This window comes from Antennarius striatus, chromosome 8 (assembly GCF_040054535.1).
Source record: "Antennarius striatus isolate MH-2024 chromosome 8, ASM4005453v1, whole genome shotgun sequence".
NCBI classification, from domain to species: domain Eukaryota; kingdom Metazoa; phylum Chordata; class Actinopteri; order Lophiiformes; family Antennariidae; genus Antennarius; species Antennarius striatus.
The window spans coordinates 22,986,591-23,006,689 of NC_090783.1; the positions used below are offsets into that span (position 1 = coordinate 22,986,591).

The window sequence follows — 20,099 nt, forward strand, 5'->3', positions numbered from 1 at the left end:
TGTATACACAGTCCAGGTTGTGCGATCAGTCCAGTCTGCTGTCTAGCTGCAGCCCCAGGTACTTATAAGTCCCCACTACCTCCACCTTCTTACCCCCAATGACTACTGGCTCTGGGGAGGGGGACGCCCGCCGGAAATCCAGCACCATCTCCATGGTCTTGGAGATGTTTAGCTGAAGCTCATGTCGCTGACACCACCCCACAAAGTCTGTCACCACTCTCCTGTACTCCCTCTCATCACCCTCCCTGACACATGCCACGATTGCAGTGTCGTCTAAGAACTTCTGCATGAGGCACGTATCCGAGTTGTGTTGGATGTCCAAATATATATCAATTTGAAGAAAATATTTCTTTTAAGGGAAGATTTCAGAGGCCTCAGTCCTCCTCACTGCAATTTGGGGTTAGAGGACGGAGATAATATTAAGACGGCGCACAAGTCAACAATTCAATGTTGTTCATGAGAAAAACAAGACCTCCACGTTTCCTCTTACCTTTTCAGGTACCATCCCTGTTGGCACGAACAGTCTGAAAGCCCTCAATGGAAATGTAGTTATCTGGGATGTCCACGTATAACCATTAACTCAATTCTCTCTCTCTTTCCAACTCGATACTCTCAATGCAAGTTCTGTTAACCCCTCCATCTTGTTAGCCAGCGAGCGCTCATTGTTCATGATGACTGTGGGGAAAGAAGGCTTTTATTTTCTGTTCATACTTATCTGTCGTCTCCTCCGCTGATTTCTTTCTCTGATTTCTTTTTCTGTCTTCTTTTTCTGACTATGGTGTGTTCTTTCTCTAGAATTCCACCAAAGCTGTATGCCGGTCTTGTAAAAATGCAGGTCGGCTTCAGTTTGATCGGCTGATTTTGTGTGTACACAATAAGCAGTGGAGTTGTTATGGTCGGATGACTGAGAGCAGAAGTACCTCTGTGATTACCGTAGAAAAATGAAGTTACATAGATTGGTTGGCATAGTCAACCCAGAGCATCATGGGATTGATCATGAGTAGGTAACAACCATGATAACTACAACTTCAAACTAGCACTTTAAACATGTAATGAACAAGCTCAAGGGCCAAACAGTGTTTGTTTATTTCTACAGCAGACATTGCAGTTCAATGCAGCATTACATCCCATTGTAATGAGATGCAGTAACAACAGAGCCAGAATGAAAAACACAACACCGATATTAGCTTTTCCTGATTAGCTCTCGTACATACCTTCACATTTTCAGCAGATTGGAAATAACACTCATTTGTTTGGAAGCTGCTGCATGTAACACCCTCCTGAGTCTGTTTCACTCAGGACGCTGCAGTTTAAAGAGTGTAATTACGGATTTTGTATGGATCCAACCAAGAGCAAAATTTCAGATAGAATGTGTAAATAAAACTCAATGAGGCTTCCAGAATTTATCTCTTCAGTTTATATAATTTGCTTCATATTCACCTTCCAAAATCCACAGATTTTCATTGGATTTTCCTTAATGTATATATTACATCGCAATCCCACAATCCCAGTCTGTTAAGGTCAAATGTAGAGGAAGCCAAGACAAAAAGGTTTGATTTCAAAATGGACAATTCCATCATGTCTTCATTAACCTTAATTTCAGTTATTGGGCAATTTAAATAACATTCATTATAAATGTTCTTTTCAATAGGAGAGACTTTAAGTCAGGGGTGTCAAAACTTTTTGTAAGGGGGCCACATTTGTTGATGTTAGCATGTCAGAGGGGCAGCGGTCCCTGGAGACAATATTTAAAACAATCAAAGATGCAAATATTCATATTTAAATCTTTTTTTAATATTTATATTTAATATTTTCATTTTTTATGCTACAATGAAGTTACCATATGTAAGCATTAAGATGAACACGAGGACACACGTTACTAGAAAATTCCAGCAGAAACATGCAGACACTATGTAAAATACAACTCTATGTGATCACAAATATGTTCCTATGATAACAAAACAACAGCTAAGCCATTAAGAAGAAGAAGAAGAAGAAGATACACTTTATTGATCCCCTAGGGGAAATTACATTTGTCACTCAGGTGTACATTTGTTACATTTTTTTGTGTTAGTTTTTCACACTATGTATGTACAGGCCCCTGAAACAACCACAGCACACAAAGGGGCCTGTAATCATGCAGTTAGTATACAACACAACATCAAGCTGTACATTGGGAGGCAGAGTGACGGGCAGCAGCTTCCTGGAGTGCGCCCCAATAGAGCAGCTTGTAAGGGGGACGGCGCCTTGCTCAAGGGCGCCTCGGCAGTGACTGGGAGGTGAGCTGACGCCTCCCACCGTCAGCTCACACTCCGGAGATGTTCTGGCGGGAGCGGGAATCGATCCACCGATGGCTGGGCGATCTGTCTTCAAGACCTCTGCTCTACCGCTGAGCCACTGCCGCCCCTGACGCTGAGGTGAAGAGTGAAACCGTGCGTTTAAATGGCAGGTCTGGTTGGTAGATGTGTAAAATGTTACATAAGTGGGAGTCAGTCTTGATCTCAAGACAACAACAAACAAGAACAACATGGGGAGACAAACGCAGCGGTGCTGCTCGGCTGGGGTTTTTATGGCAGCAAGGGAACTGCAATATAAACGCCGGTTAAGGCTGCTTATGTTTGTTCGTATCTCTGAATGTTTGTAAGTTGAATGTTGAGGACTACCTGTATTAGTATTAACAAGGAAGCACTCTCATTGCAAAACAGGCAGGCAGATTTTCGGGCTTTCAGTCTATATTGTAATATTGAATATTGTAATTCCCACCTTTCCTTCAAGCGGCGGCCATCATTGTCACTTTCTTTATTATCATTTGGTGTAGCCATGAAATCTGATGGTCAATGCAAATTTCATTTGGACAACTAGGTGTGGGTTGGGAAAACCTACAGAGATCTCTGGAGTAAAAACCCCCTCCCAAGCAAGAATTCCCTAATCACACAGCATGGCCTGTGATTGGTCCATTATTCAGTAGTCTTGTTCAAGGATTTAACAGCGAGATGGCTCATATCTCAAATAACTCATATGCTAAGCAGCTCATATCTCGAGGTACTACTGTACTACCTCAGGGTATTCCAGTGAATAAAGATGTGTTTTTACTTGACCCTTGTGTTTGGCAGTTGATATTCTTTTTCCATCGGTTTGTTCTGTCATTCTCATTGGTGATCTCTGGATGGTTGCTGATTTTGTGCATCAAAAATTGAGAATGAAAATGAATTTTTCCAAATGCAACCAACCTGTGGATGACTGTATCCCTACCTTGCAAGCGAGATCGCATTAGCCACTGAGAGAGACATCCTGGAGCGACAAACGTTAATCTTAATGAAATCCTTCTGTTACGTGACAGCCCATTCACATCATGTGTTTGTGTAGGAACTACTTTTGAAACTTCAATTGAGTGAGACAGACATTAGTGGGCAGGTATTTCATTAATTATCTAATTGCATTCAGTTGATGCCCCAGGTCTACTTTTAGATTTGTAGTCTGTTCTGTTTAATGACTACTAATGACAAAAAAGTTAGCTCATTCACTTCAACTTGTGAAGTTTACTTGTAATTTTCTACCAAATGGAAAAAAAAACCCAATGCATTGTTATCTTGGTGGTGGATTGAAAATTAACTGGGTTACCTTAAGGGAAAAATTATAATCATGACTTAAGGTGTAAAACAGTATCTGACCAAATCACTGCAATGATAACAATGAATCCGTGCGTATAAGAGATAAGAGATCCACAGCATCCTCTGAAAACATTTCTACCTTTACCCTCTCCATCCCACACAAGAATAACACTGATTTCTGTCTTTAGAGTAGACTCTGCTCTCGCTCTACCTCTGCTTCAATAGTTGAATTCATTTTACAGTCTTTTCTTCCTAGCCTTAAAAACAGTGATTCAACAGTTGTAACCTTCTAAGGTAGAACCAAAATTTGGTTTACATGTGTCTCTGTAGCAATAGTGCAAACAGGACTTAGTGACTGCGGTGCCTAAGGCCTCTCCCACTTTAACCCAATTACACATCGTAAAATTTCATGAGTCCTTGAAGTGGGGATTAGAGAAATAATTCACACTGTGAGTTCAGTTTCCTTCTACCCCTGCAAGTCAACTGTGTACAGTTTACTCAACTTTGAACAATATTTCCACAGTGTAAGTCATGCTGATGTCCAAAAATACCTGAAATATTATTTAATCTTCTTTTTTTGTGAAAAATAATGATAAAACATTTGTTTGAATAAACGACAAATTAGTGGTTTCAACGTATGGCATATAAGCTACGTATATAGACAAGACAATAGTACAGAATTGTGAACCAGAATTGTTTAACATTAAAGAAGTACACTTTTTTCATTTTTATTGAAGTTACAATTCTTAAATGCCTACTAGAAAATGCAATGTGATCTGAATTAGACACACTTCCCACACAATTTCCGGAGGAATTTCAGTGCACAGCTGTTTTAACCAGGTTATCCTGTGAGTAGCCTGTTTGGAAGGGCATATGGTGTGGGCTGGCAAAGAACCCCACCTAATTAGCTTTAAAAAAAATTTTTTTAAAAAACCTCAGAGACTATGTCTGCCCCTAGCTGTTTTATGATTAAAAAGTTGGGGTTTGTGTCAAAGTAATTGGAAATCATTAACATTTAGAATGAGCCACAATCTCTTTGAGCTGTACCTTGGGGAAAAGCTCTCCACACTAGAGTTCCCATTAAAAGAAGAGCAGTTCACTAGAAAAGGGAAGAAGAAGAAACTTTATTGTCATTAAACAATTTTACAATCATACAACAAAACTGTGAGGTCAGATTGAGAGTTGGTCGGGCCGCTGCACCCTGAGCGTGCTCGCCACTGTTGGCCAACATGACCTAAGGGATCCTTATGTGCATGCTTTTCATGATGTTGGGAAGAAACCTGAGTCAAACCATTCAGAGACGGAGAGAACATGCAAACTTGAAAAGTTAAAGTCATCAAATCCCGCTGTTTTCTATTCTGTGTGGTTCTCTTTCTCTTAATTCATTCCATGCTGTAAACAGTGATCAGCTTCCTTAGAAAGAAAATTAAACTATCTCACTTCCTCAGGTTTTGATCTTACATTGCATGTCAGCTAAACCAAACTTCATAACAGCAGGCTGGTGTCTCCTGATTGGATTTTGGAAGTATCTCAAGCCTGCCTTTTTCTTGGTACCAAGGACAATCAGCCTTACCCTGCTTTGTTCAATCCCCTATTGATTAAACTCTCTGGGAAATCATTGCAAGCAACAATAGAGAAACAAGCCAAGTTGAATAACAAGAGAGCATGGTTATGGGAACAATCTATAGTATTTGAATTTCTGTGACCGTATGTGTTCTACAGATTGAGCGATAATCATTCCTAGATATTTAAAAATAAGTACCCTAAATCACAAGCTATTATGATAACGATGTGGTCAATATCAGTACTGGGGATTTCTGCTGCACTCATTTAGTTCTGGCTACAAGTTTAGAAATCCAACCCAAATTACTTTAGACTTGTTCTTTATTTAACCAAAACCACAAATTCTCCTGACCTTTAATTAAGTACTGAGGTTAGCTGGTGACTTGTCCAGGGTGTACCCTTATTCATTTTTAAAAATACAAATATCAATATCAAACAATATCTATTTGAATTAGTACAAGAAAGGAAAGTGAAGCTATTTATGAATATAGTGCACTTTAAATATACTATACTTGATATCAAAAATTTGGAACGTGCAAAACAGAAAGGAGTATGTTTATATTTACGTATGTTTAAATACATGGTTATTGTGCATTATGTACTCACATTGTGTATTGCATGTCCTATATCACACATGTTGGGAATTAATTTATTCAATTACACACATTTTTGTGATATGAGGTGCATCTGTCTGAGATCTGAGATCTCTTGTGTTTTTTTATCGTACAACTCTTCCTGTAAACATAATGTGCAGCTGACTACTTTCTGTACATAGATTTAATCTTTTTCCTTTTCTCTATAATTAATAAAAACTAGTCAATTTTCTTTCATTAAGTGAGGAAGTTTTTATATACCATCTCAGTAAACTGTTCATTGTTATTCTGTCTGGTTTTTTGATTTGTGTTCATCCTCTTTTAAGCTGCTGCTTATCGGCTGCTGTTTATCATTGGATACTGTTGTGCACATCTTAAGGGGAAATATGTGAACAACAGCCATTAAATATCAAACAGCCTTGCCGTATTGCGTGTGTGTGTGTTTGCACTCTTGCGCATATGTCTGTGTCGATGGGTGGATTGGATGTGTGCAAAAGAACGAGTGCTGTTATTGCCAGATTTTGCGACTGAGCCAAGTGTTCCACTGTGGTTAAAGACTATTACAAATGACCGGAGGCTTTTTTGGCTAGAAAGAGAAAATATGCAGATAAATAACATAAGATAACAGAGAATTCCCACAAATAAATACACAGCTTATCAAACACCCTGTATGTATATGTTCACATGCTCCAAAGACAAATAAGCGGCAGAACTGTGTTCAGGAGAAAAACCTAACTTCATGAGATAAATGTAAAATGTTAAAATACAGTAAAAGAACTGTAAATATTTTCGGGACAATCACAGCCGATGCCCCAGTGTTAGAATATTTACACTGGTAAATATTCTAACATGATGGCACAGAAGGTTTGGAAATAAGTGAATATTTCCAAAAGTGTAAAAAGAAAAAATGGCAGATTGCTATTTTCCATTTAAAATGTGTCTTTTATTTCACACTTTCCTCAGTTTCAGATTGTACAACTTTAATGAGCCAATGTATATTAGTCAGTTCTACTTACATCATTTTTTTTTTTTTTTTGACAAAGTAATTATGGAGGAAGAGACTGAAGAGAAAATGCAGCGAATGGTCGAGGGATCAAATGGAAGAATGAGCAAAACAATGAAAGGACCCTTAGATGGGCAGGCAATGAAGCAGACAAGGAGAGAAACGTCCACATTTAATCCATGGTATTTGTCCCTTAGGTTTTCACTGTCACTCTCTTTTTGCCCTCGTTTTATTGTCTTTTCTTCTGCTGCGGTTCTATTTTATTTACACCAGGGGGGCACATGTACTACTCTGCCTTATCCTGCTCTGTATCCCTATATTCTGTTTCCTTTTCTTCTTTCTCTCAAGTGGTCAGTAGAAACGTCTGTTTCATTAAAACGCATTTATCTGTTCTTCACTTATAGTAACTTTCTTTCTTTTCAGATCTGTCAGAAGGAGGTGTTTTGGGTGTATTTGTCCCACGTTTTGCTTTTCATATATTTTAAATTAAAATTATTCACATACATCGTGACATATTTTTTAATCCTTTTGTACTAAAAACAAATTTTAAAAAATGGATGGAATGGCAATTTGCAGAGGAGGCAAGCCAGTCCTTCACTGCACTGATTAAATAATCAGCTTTGTGCCACTGTTACAACCCAGCTTGTTTAGGGAGAGTTGTAAAATAAAAAACACAGATGTTAAGGGTTGAAAATAAAATTATTTAATGAACCAAGAATTGTTTCAAAGCCCTAAAAATACACAAAAATACTGATACTTCTCAAAAAAAACAAACCAAAGGAATATATCCAACAGAGAACTTCCTAAAAACAGGGCTAACCAAAATCTGTCTAACATCAAAAGAAAATATGCAAACAAAAACCTATACCCTCAAGGAACAAGCATAAAAATTCTCCTAGAGAGACTCATACAGACAGAGATGTGTAATTTATGGTCAGATTTCCAATATACCCTGCCCGCTTTTCAAAAAACACCATAAAATTTAGCAACAAGCAAGCAAAGCGGCCTGTGCACAGGAACCAAGTCACGACAAATGATAATCAGGAATATCAGAGAGTATTTGAGGGCTACCGCTCCGATTGATGCCCAGGCGTTGGACTGATGGGGAGCAGGCCGCACCAATCAGGAGCCAGGGGTGTAACCAGGAAGTGGTAGGAGCAAAAGACCGGAAGGCGGCTTGGCGAGAGAGCAGGGAACCGAAATATACACAAAAACGTCCACGTACGCATCCTGGGCTCAAACAGCCACATTGGAGGCACAAAGGCATGAAATTGCCTGACTTTTTTTTTTTTTTTCTATGTAGGCATTCTACCATTAGCCGTTTCCACGGTTACATTTCACAGTGAGGAGGACAGCAAAGCCGTTTTGTAGAAACTCAAGGATTTGTCAAGCAGTGTGTTGTGTAAAGGTGGACAGATGTACGGGACGCTGAACACCATGAAAAGAGTCCTGCAAAAGCACAGAAACTCCCACGGACACACAAATACACACATAAATATAGTGTGTAGAGCACCCTAACACACTCATGACTCAACTGTAATTCAAATGTAAACACCCAAAGTTGCTGAAGTACAACATTTATTCATCAGTGGACATAGCCTCCTCTTAAACATTTACACACACACTGACTTCTTTCCACAGGAAGGTCTCTACTGACCTCAGCTCTCCGGTGTCCCACCTCAGTAACTGCATTTAGTTTTTATATTTAACTTTAAAAAAAATTGAAGAGAAAAAAAAAAAAACTACAGGAGTCTTGGAGCAATTCAAACCCACATTACGCTCAGTCACCCAAAGACTCAAACATCAAGAGCCTTAGAAAAGACAGAATTTGTGCATTCAGTCCTGCGTAAAAGCCAATAGCTGTCAGTTTTCACGTCTTCAGTCTCGTTTCAATGCATCACTCAGCACAACTTTTTAAATCGTGAAAAGTTTTTTTGTTTTTTTTTGCTTGAATAGAAGTACATCAGTGCCATGGATGCTGAGGCGGAAGCCGGAGCATTTAACATGAAAAGGTTAAAGGTTTGTACCCCAAATGGCAAGGTGGCAATAAGGTGATGTGACTTTCAGTGCTACTGAGGTTGAAAAGGGCAGGATGAATGTCAGCTAAGTTCTGGGAAATAAATCACACTGAAAAGATGAACATTTTCAGTACAAAATCAGACACCATTTTTGAAGAGACTCAAATAGTTTCTCTTGGCGGAAGGTAGTTTCAGTCCATAGAATGTTTTCTGTTTGCTGCACTCTAACCATGTTTCGAATCAAGGCTCACTCAGTATTTGAACATAATGGAAATCAGGAATTCAATAAGTGGATCGTTGCTGGTTGTATCATAAAAATCCATATCTTGAAATCTGAAGACTCTCACTATTGCTCATTCTTAAAGGTTGAAAAACGTCCTGTTCCAGTTCACTGCCTTTGTTTTTTTTATACATATACGGGTATATATCTTAGAGCATCCCTACCCCCGTCTTCCTCTGGTTTCTTTTTTCTTGAAAATGAATTAAGATAAAAAACCATTTCATATTGAGGTATTTCTGTCCTGCTTATCTTGTCAGGGTGGACAAATATGGACGCTGCATGAAATGGCTTTGTTGCAATTGAAGGTCATAAGAAATCTATGTAAAGAGAGCAGGATAGCAGAGGACGGTTTGAATGAGCCCAAGGGAAAAGGGGAATGATGTTAACAATCGGAAGCAGAAAGGGTGGGAAGACATTTCCTCTCATAATCATGAATTAAAAAGATAACAGCTTAGCACAAAGTGCTGCTGTCTGTGCCACGGTTAAAACAACAGCTTGGAATCACGATGAGCAATGCTTTGTATCTGTTTGTGCATCTCTTTCTGTATTAGTGAGAGATTTTGATAGGATGTAGACATGTGTCTGAGCATTCATCTAGGCATATAAAGACATCATTTATCTGATGAGTCATGTGTGGCAATCTTACGGTTAACAGTAAGAAAGACAGAGCACGTAAAGATGAGTCTAGATATCCGGGGGTTCTGTGAGATTTCACTCTCAGGATGTTTGGTATGCTTTTGTGCGTTTTTTTCACGTGGCGCACGTAAACAAGACGCACGTGAACTCGAGGGAGGAGGTAAGTGTTGATAGAGGGCGCTCAGAGGGGGGAGGGGTCAGAGCCACGCCCCTTAACATGGAGTAGTTCGGGGTAGAAATGATTTAATCAATATTCAATCAAAGATACTGAGGACCACAGATCACTTTGGAGCAAGACTTGTTAAATACAGTGTAGTTGGACATCAGGCAGCTGAGAGACATGAATTTCTTTTTTTTTAAAAGCATAATATGGGACCTTTAAAGGAAATGTCAGAAGATCATCAATCATTTTTATTCATCCTCTGGTGAACAAAAATACCTCTGAAAAACATAGCAATCTGTCCAATAGTTGAGACATGTTGATCCAAAATGTCCAACCTTATTGCATTTCCTTGACCCATTCCATTAACATGAGTTAAACAGGCTTCGGTCACTATACATGTTACATGCTTCTGCTTCAAAACTGTGATGAAAATTTAATTAACAGAGGCATTGAGGTTCTCAAGAGATTTATGTTGGGTATGAAGAGTTATTTATGGCAGCTTTGTGTGCATCAAGGAGAATTAAAAGTCAGCAATGTACGCAGCAACCAATGAATAGTAGTGTCATTGAATGCATACTTTACATTTGTTTCTCTTCACATGTACAGTAATAGACTAAAATAAACCCAACTATCAGTTTACCTTCAACACATCCGAGAATACCTATACTGTAACTTATTAATGTCTTAATAATCAATTGATTCTAATCAAGGAAAATTCCTTCCCTATAATCCTTGCAGTATTAGAATAAATTTCCATTACAAATTTGAGGATATTATTCTTCAGACATAAAATCGATCAATATGAAATTTTGGCTTTGAAAATGTCCATCCTTTGTTCTATTATTTAGTCAAAGTTTATCAACGTGAAACTAGCATAAAACATCCACATCTTTTAATCAATTGCAATTTTAATATTCATTATAGTATTTATGTTCATGATTATGCATCTGCTTTCTTACTGATTTCCTGTTGCCAATGACTGTCATAGAGCTAATTTGTTCTTTCAACTCCAATCACAGCTCTTTGTGTCGCCTGCTTTGCAATCCTCGAGTGCAGAATAAATTAGATCACTTTGAAATTTTTTGGTCAAAATGGTAATCAAATAGTTGCCATCCTGAATAAATTAGTTTTCCACGACTGTTGTGCAGATATGCCACATTCCATGCTATTAGAAGCTATTTAAAATTTTGGAGAAAAAATGTTTATAAAGAAAATCCACACCTGAATTAAAACACACAACAGCTCTAAACGTGCACGGTCCAGAGACATTGAAGGACAGATAGCAAGTTTACGCACGGGTGCCTGCCCATCAGAACTGGTTTAAGCCTGCAGCACCATCACTGTAATTGCCTCAACTGTCAAACAGCCAAAAATCCTCACTTCACTGTTGGCTAGACAAGCTATCTCTCTCTTGCACACTCTCTGTCTTTCACTCCCTCTCACTCTTTCTCTCTGTCCTTCTCATGTACATGCAAAACTTTAGGTTATGGAATGATAGGATGAGTTGCCCTGTTCTCATTCCCTCAAACTCCCTTTTAATATGTCTGATTCCCCTTCTACCACTCAGTTTCTCTTCTTTTTATGCCTGAGTGCTGCAGCAAACTCTACTTTTACAGATCAATAAGTCTGGCCCCATGAAGTGTCTGCTTCAAGCACTTATTATATCACTTGGATACTAAGCACTGCACAACGGCACCATTCCCTCACCCACCCTGCAACTCCTCCACACCTCCAATAACTTTGCTTCCAAGGGAGAAAAAAAAAAACCCCTGTTAGCTCTCACAAACAGAAAGCTGGAGCAACTTGACAGAGGAAAGGTTCCATGTGTAGAGTATGAATTACTAAAATATTTTAAATTAAAGACTGAAATTTACAAAGAAGACAAGCTGGAGTCCCATGCAAGGAGAAAAAAAAGGCAGCATCATTAAAATACAAACCAAACCACCAACCACAAAAGTCTCAATTTCATCAACATAAAGAGTTGGAAATCAGTGGAGCAAGGTGGCTTCATTCTCACGCAATCCAATCTGCTTGAAGCATTTTCTTAAGTAAGGTGACATTATCTTGACAATTGCGATCTCCTTAAGCATATTGAACCTTAATGGACGGGACGCCTAAACCCAAAGAATCTCAATTTGAAGTTAATGGAATGAATTAGTTGATGTGTTTTTTTTGTCTAAAAAGAGACATTTTAAGACTAGGTGCTCAACGCAAGAGAATAAAGTAACAAACTAATGAACCATGAACAACCTGAAAATAAAAGCAGCAGAAACCAAATGCCTTTTAAAAATCAATGTTCCTCACTTGGGTACAAACAGACATAATAAAAAAAATGTCTGTTAATGTTTAGTTTTTCAGTTAGCAGACCCGAAATGTGTCACAGTAGGACATATGAGGATAATAGTTATTTCTCACCTCTGGGAAGGGCATCAACAGAGAAAGCCCAGGATCATCTCTCCAAGCCAAAGTGCCTCAAACCGAGGCATTGATTCTTGATTATCTTAGTTGTTTGGCCACAGACTGGACCCACATCATGACTTCATGGTTAAAATTTGCCCCTTAGGTAGACTTAAAACCTCAAAGCAGCGATTCAGAAGCTTCCAGAGTTCCCTTGAATGAACCTTATTTGGAAAATTACCCTCATAGCAGACTTTTTTTAAATTTGTATTTAATCTTTGTATGTGTGTGTGTTTAAGTTGTTTAAGGCTAGTCCCTCTTCATAAACTGGAATTCTGTCAGCTTTGCCCAAAGCACTCTTTATTTAATTTACATGCAAATATGCCCTTGAGTGTTGCAGTGTCCTAATCTAACACCCCTAAGCTGCTTAATCATTTCATACACAGTGTATGAAATGATTAAACTAGTGGGTTGCACTACAGTAGTTGCAAAAAAGAGTGGTTAAAATACAAAAAAAGGAAGAGAATGACTTAATTCCAGTGAAATTATTTGGCCCGCCCAGAAGAATAATATAAAATATCAAGAAGTCTTACAATAAGTTGGTACAGTTTGGAAATAATAACGATAACTTTTAAAAACAGGATAAAGATCTTCTGTTTCCAGATCTAGGAGTTAAAATTTCTGCAAGTGCAGAAATCTTTTCAGCGTATTACTGATGTAGTGTATTATTATTGTTACGTTCAGACAACCTTTATTTCACTGAATGAGACATTGCTCACATTCATGTATAACAGACGCACATGAGAGTTACTAAGATGTATTATTTTAAAGTGAAGTACTTAGTTACTACTTCTGTACAAAGTACAATGTGGTTTACTTTTAATGGTGTGACTGTACCTTCATCTAAGAAAAATGATCGAAATATACTCCTCTTGAACCTTCCAAAACCAAAAGGACTGAGGGATTTCAAAAAGTACAGAAAACATTTAGTAATTTATATCAGAACTCCTTCTTCGGTTTCAATTCCTCTATTAAAGAGAATAATATTGTTTAATGTTTAATTTCTTGTAAATCCAGCGTATTGTTCTCCACTGAGGTCTTTATTCATGACTAAACATTAAATTAACAAGTGCTTTTTTTTTTTGTAATATTAGCTCTACCAGGACCAGGTTCTCTTCTGCTGCTTCAGACTGAGCTGCTAGGAAAGTTTGAAGCTTTCTCACAGTCAACTTATTGTTGACCCTGTTATAGAAGTCTAGCAGGAGCTGCAGAGTCACACTTAAGGCCCTTTGTCTGTTCATACTGCTCTGTCTGTTCCCACAAATGTTTGATTTAGCTGTTTTGGACAGCCTAGAGTGTGTTACTAAATTGGCCCATATGGTTCTCAGGCTGGAGTCTCCAACTCGGACCCTGACCCTGGAGGCTCCCAGAGGGGTGGAGGTCAACGCTGGAGTGGGAGACTTCACAGCGTTCTGTCGGAAAGATCTCCTGTTGCAGTCGTCAGAAGGAGAGGTGAGTGTGTGTCCTCAGAGGAAAAAGACAACTGAGTTGAGGTGTTGTTGTTGTTTGTGGGAGACGAATAAAGGGGGAAAAAAGAACTGTATTTTTGAGTAAATGCTCGAGAAAAAGCTACAGGAAAACCTGTGTGTGTGTGTGTGTGTGTGTGTGTGTGTGTGTGTGTGTGTGTGTGTGCGTGTGCGTGTGTGTGTGCGTGTGTGTGTGTGTGCGCGTGTGTGTGTGTGTGTGTCTTTAGATGCTGTGACACTCGACGGTGTTGGGTTTGCTTCATTAAAGTACCTTATTAGGCTAATGAGCATCATCAATCCAGACGACCTTGTCCTCCCCCCCCCCCTCCTCCTCTCATCCCCTTTCCTCCCCTTTTCTGTGTAGAAAAAGTGACTTCATTAAAGCTGGTTTGATGAGGTTTTCTGTCAGTAACCACTGCTCTGTGTCTGTTGTTTGTGTGTGTGTGTGTGTGTGTGTGTGTGTGTGTGTGTGTGTGTGTGTGTGCGTGTGCGTGTGCGTGTGCGTGTGCGTGTGCGTGTGCGTGTGTGTGTGTGTGTGCGTGTGCGTGTGCGTGTGCGTGTGTGTGTGTGTGTGAGAGAGACATTGTTATCCCGTTATTTCACTGTCAAGCTCTTTGCGTAGCAGTCTGTCTAGTTGGGTGATCACCAACGCAGACTGTCATCGTGTGTGTGTGTGTGTGTGTGTGTGTGTGTGTGTGTGTGTGTGTGTGTGTGTGTGTGTGTGTGTGTGTGTGTGAGTGCGTGCGTGTGTGTGTGTGTGCGTGCATGTTTGTCTGTGTGTGTGTTCATAAACCTGCCATGTTGCGTGTCTAGGTCTGCTGGAGCATAGTGTGTCATTAACTCAGTAATTAACTCGAGAATGCCCCCCCCCACCCCTCTTGTTCATCACACTCTCATTGTCGGTCCCACTCTAACACACACACACACACACACACACACACACACACACACACACACACACACACACACACACACACACACACACACACTAACAGCCTGTCTGTGAAAACAACACTGAAAGTTTGAGGCTCCTCTTCTAAGTTCATTTCTCATTTCCTCCCTTTTATCACATTTTTCTCCTTCTGCTTTTTTTGTCTTTCCTGCCCCCCCCCCCACCTCTCGTCCCTCTTCGTTTCCTTATCTTTGTCTGCTGAGTCTTTACCTTTGAGACGCAGAAACTTCATCAATAGTATCAGACACTAGTTAAATTAAGCGTACGGAGGTCACCAAACTCTGGGGCCCATTCGTCACATTGATAACAAAATAAGAAAGAACGTCAGCTGTGCAGTAGATAGTGGACTTTTCTAAATATACAATAATTTTGTAGCACCCAGGCCTCATAATTGTGAAATACAGTGTTAGACTTATGTGAAGGTGTCTAGAAAGCCCAGAGAGCGATGTAAAATAACACAAGATAAAAATAAACATTAAAATATTAAGTGCAGATGTCATCTGTTATCTCTTCCTTTCCCCTTTCACTTCTATTAAACTTTGTTTTCCAAAAAAGTACATTTTTCTGACAATTATTTCATGGTTCAGGCTTTGAAGGATTAGGTCAAATTTTTCACCAATTCATAATGATGGTAGTAAAAGTAGTAAAAGGCATGTATAATATGATCATGATTTCAAGAGATGCCCCTGTATTCGGGTTTTTAATCCAATGTCCAGACAAGAAATATCCTGTTAAACAACTATGCAACCTCCCTGTTGTATTGATTTCCCAATATGCAAACAACTGCAAAATTTTCATAATCCATAACATATGAAACATAACATATATTATCAACTGATGACATGAAAAGTGGTCCTATATTCCTAAATAAAGCAATTGAAACACTACCACTTATAAATCTGTTACGGGAAGCAATCATAAGAGAAGAACACTCAAAAATGAGGGTTAGATTTAACAAAAAAAATAAATTGGGGATTGGGTCTTCTTATGCTCAGCATCCACCATCACATCTCCCTTACCTGGTTAGATTATTAAGGCTTATTACAATCATGATAATGTACACAGAGGCTGTAAGATTAAAGGTCACCAACAAAACCTGAAGTCACTCCAAGAACTAATAAAAATGCGCACAAACACATCTATTGGGACTGACTGGACGGTTCATAAAAGCCATGTACCAAAATAATCCAAATCTTAAATTTAATGTATGAATTTGGTTGACAACATATTGTAATGATAAGGATGTTGTTGATTCTGGGGACAGGAATTTTTCTAGCCAATTGGCTTCTACCCGTCAGCCCTTTTCTTTTCTTTTTTTTTTAGGATGTTGTTGTTGTTGATTTTGCAAATGTGAAAATGATGAAGAGTCTGTTGGACTAACATGTCCGGAAAAAAAAATACACTGAATAAATGAAAATAAAAATAAGTGAAAAGTTTCACATTCAGTCAGATGCACATAGTCTCTGAATGTAACCCAGGCTTTAAATACGATTGCTATAGTAACACATTTACTGTTGTAGATCTGCGGTGTGCTGATGCAATTTCTTGGAAACAGACTGACACATTCAATGCATTTTCTCACTCAAAATGTCTTCATCCATTTGATAAATATTTCATTTGTGATCAGCAATAGACAATATCTGATGTCATAATGTTTGCTTCCATGCATGACAAGTTTCTTTCTTTTTCCTCCAACTTTTCCCTGCATACCATGTATACATGAAATTTTACTTTATTTGATGCTGATACCAAGCTTCAGGTTACGTCATTCACATTACATTTTTTTCTACCTAATTTTCTAAGTTATCTTGACAGTGTTTGCCCTAAGTCAGTAAAACTACCGACACAACTAGTGGCCTTTAAAGGTATTTCATGGAGACAACAGGGGAAAAATAGTCAAATAAATTAACAGAAACTGCCATGACAGACAGGAGGAGAAGAAGCAGCCTCAAAGGCAGATAAATCAGTTCAACAAAGAGAAGCTGTCATGCATGCTATTTTTATCAGACATAACTATTGTTTTATGTTCCTACCATTCATATGCATAGACTTTAGTCCTCTAGTGGCACTTTTGTTATAGAGATTACACCATACCCATCAACAATTTAGTTATGCACTAGTGCAATGTCACCTGAGAGAATATCACCTACACTTTATGTCTCCTCATCAGGCAATCCTCTTTTTCAGTGTCCATCTTCTTCGAGGGTACTTGCTATCTTTTAGACGGAAGGCAATTATTTGATTGCTACTGAGGTGGCAGATTTACCACTGCAAACCTTTATCATTATCAAAATTATTGTAATTATTTTTGATACTATCTCAACTCCTTGACATAACAGACTCGTGCTTGATTAAACCAGGCTCAACAGCATTTTTGAATTTCACATCCCCTCCTGCAACTCCATGTACTGTATAATCATCCAGCTCAGTAATCTCATTGCAAACTTGAATTGTTTAAACCACATGTTAATGTAAATATCTAGGGAGGTTGATCAACATTATGCTTGAATCACATGCAAGACCCTGCCATTGAAATGACATTTCAATGGCAAAATTAATGATTTTCTTTAATTTTCAGCAAAATCAAATTAATTAAAACAATAAATAATTAAAAGTAGTAAATAAAGTGTCCAATCTACAGTATAATATCCACATCTTTCCCTTGATCAATCCTCATACAACCTATAATATCACCTTACCTCACCTGCTCGACGGGCCGTCAGGACTGGTTCTTTGTTCATCGTTTAACGATTTCATTGGTAAATTTCCTTAATCTTGGACATATGATGGTTTGCCTGCAGATAGGTACATCTGCAATATTTTATTTAATTATTGGTGTATTTGTAATTGTCAGGGACCAAGCAATAGGCAGCAGGACACAGGAGCATTTTCGTCCAAAATCGGGTTTTTTTATTTACCCAAAAACCAAAAAAGTTAACAAGAGTTTAGCTAAATGAAAAAGTAAAAGTAGTAGTAATAGTAAAACACAAACAGGGAAAATAACTCAATGTAAGTCCCCACATCCCACCCATGACATATCATGCTATGGTCCAGTCCAATAAGGCTGGCAGTAGCCTATCTGAGCCCAGGCCTTGGCCACACCTTTGCTGCACCAGGAAATAAAACTCCAGCTAACTCAAATGAAAAGAAACAAATGTTAATACAAACATTATTTTAACTGTCAGTGCCCAGGTGTAATACTGAAAAATATGAAAACTTAAATATTTAGTGTATGAAATGATGTTTAATATTGAGGCTTGTGACTGCAAAATGGTGAGGTGTGTACAATACCATGTGTGACTGGCCATCACAGTATTACTTTTCAGTATTACGACTAAATCTCCAGAAAAATCCCAATTTGACCGACCTCTCCCCTGTTTATATATCTTTGCAAACTGCAACCAATCAGCACATCAATGTACATTTTACTGAGATACAATAAAGTAGGAGAACAACATCAAAACGATATTGTTGTTGCATTTATTTGTAAATCAACACCAAAAATATCTCACCCACAGTCTACAAGGTAAAGTGTCACCTTTCAGTCACAGCAAAAATATACTGCCTTGAGAAGAAACAGCTTGTTGTAATAACACTCATTTTCATCCATTCTCATACAAACTTTCCCCAACCGCTGACAACATAAATGAACAGGAGGGCAGGATGATTGAAGGATGGAAGGGGGGGATTGAATGAGCAGAAGTTCGAGGATGGCAGAAAATAGATGTTTCTGTCGATTTTGCAGGAGAAAATAAAGGCGTGCCGGACAGCGAGGCTTAAAGCCAAATCAATGTTGTCAGCAGCTGGCACTTAAGAAAGGACCATTAAAGTTTAAAAAGTTTGGAAAGCTGCACTGGAATTAGGGCCAAATGGGTTAGAGGTGGGGGAGTGCTGGCTTCCATTAAAATCAAAGCCAACAAGACCCGACAGATCCTCTCAGGATTTCTGCAGTACTCCTGGCCTCTTCTTCTCTCTCTCCCCCCCTCTCCCTCTTACTCCTGCTCTCTTTCTAACCTACCATCATCATTCACTGTCTTCTTGTCCATATTCTTTTTCTGCTCATATTTGATCATTACTTCTATCTACCTCTTTACTCATCTCTTTGCTGATTATTTTTACTTTCATTTCGTTGAATCTCTTTGCGTGTGATTCGTGCACCCATAGCTCCTTTCAGATGCTTCTGTACATCACTCACTTTCATTTACATTTCATCTTTATTTTGAAGAGGTTGCTTTTCCGATTTCACATCTTTTTTCTCTTTTTTTTAACAGACATCTCCTTTGAGAAGAGGTCTTTGAAACCAGAAAAAAAAAGCGCTGAAAATTTATCAGATTTCTAAAAATTGTACATTGTCAGCCATACAAATTCAGTTTTTAAACTGACTGACTGGATAAAAAACAATGTTCAGATGCTCTGGGATGCATCATCAATAATGATATTTATTATACAAGTAGGTTTCCTAACATGAGTTCCAGCATAATTTGTTTCTTGGTAAATTCTGAAAATTAACCACGTCTGTTTGCAGCAGCATAGACGTTACTATAGAATATCCCTTTTACCTCAGATATGCAAATATGTGGGACCTTGGAGAACCTCAATGATGTCCATGAAGTCCAGTAGAATCTTCCTAACGATAGAGCTTTGTCAGTCTGCCTGAAAACACTGTTGGATCCATGGATTCTCTGTTTTGCACAGCATCCTTTGTCAGTAGCAACATGATCTCCTTAATGAGGAGTTGGAGAATGTTGAAGTATTACTTCCAGAGCCAGTGTCAGTCCAACCATCTCGCATCAGTGGAAGACATTTTTGTGTCTCCACTGATGACTCATCTTAAATCATGGTTCTAATACTCAGCAGGATCCTTGCCAGCAGTGTTAGTAGTCAAACACTCCCTTCATTAGTGCAGTTATGGTGTCAGAAAGGCTACATTTGCAGTCAAGTGGAAAGCTCCAGTGCACTAGTACGCCGTTTGGGGTTATCATTTGATTTTTATTTGCCTTGTGCTGAGACATAGACAGCAGAGAAATGTTGTTTAGGGAGCTATATTTGAATACAATTATTCAATACTTTCTAAATTGCCTTTAGCTAGACACCTAAGCTCCATTGCAATTTGTGGATTTACCAGGAAACATAAATAAATCGAGTATGTATGCAAGTACAGCTCACAAAGCTAAATCTGGTCAGAAAAAACCTCTTTGGAAAGCATTGTTTTTAAAATAAATAATGTGCTCCCCCCACACTTGTGCATTTTGGTGACTTTCCCTTCCAGGCGCTGGATGTTTTTTAAGGTCATGTTTTGCAAAAACAAATTGCAAGCATGGTAATGAGCAGACTACAGAGCATTCTGTTTCTGCTCA

The 20,099-nt window shown here is 38.6% G+C and overlaps 1 protein-coding gene across 1 annotated transcript in view; it reads left to right on the forward strand.

Annotated features, from left to right (window-relative positions):
- The window catches only part of LOC137600479 (zeta-sarcoglycan-like), a 246,628-nt gene that overhangs the window by 217,401 nt on the left and 9,128 nt on the right, over nucleotides 1-20,099 (forward strand). Inside the window, exon 7 of the mRNA XM_068322135.1 lies at nucleotides 13,653-13,776. Within this exon, the coding sequence (XP_068178236.1) occupies nucleotides 13,653-13,776 (124 nt within the window). The remainder of the gene's footprint in view (nucleotides 1-13,652; nucleotides 13,777-20,099) is intronic.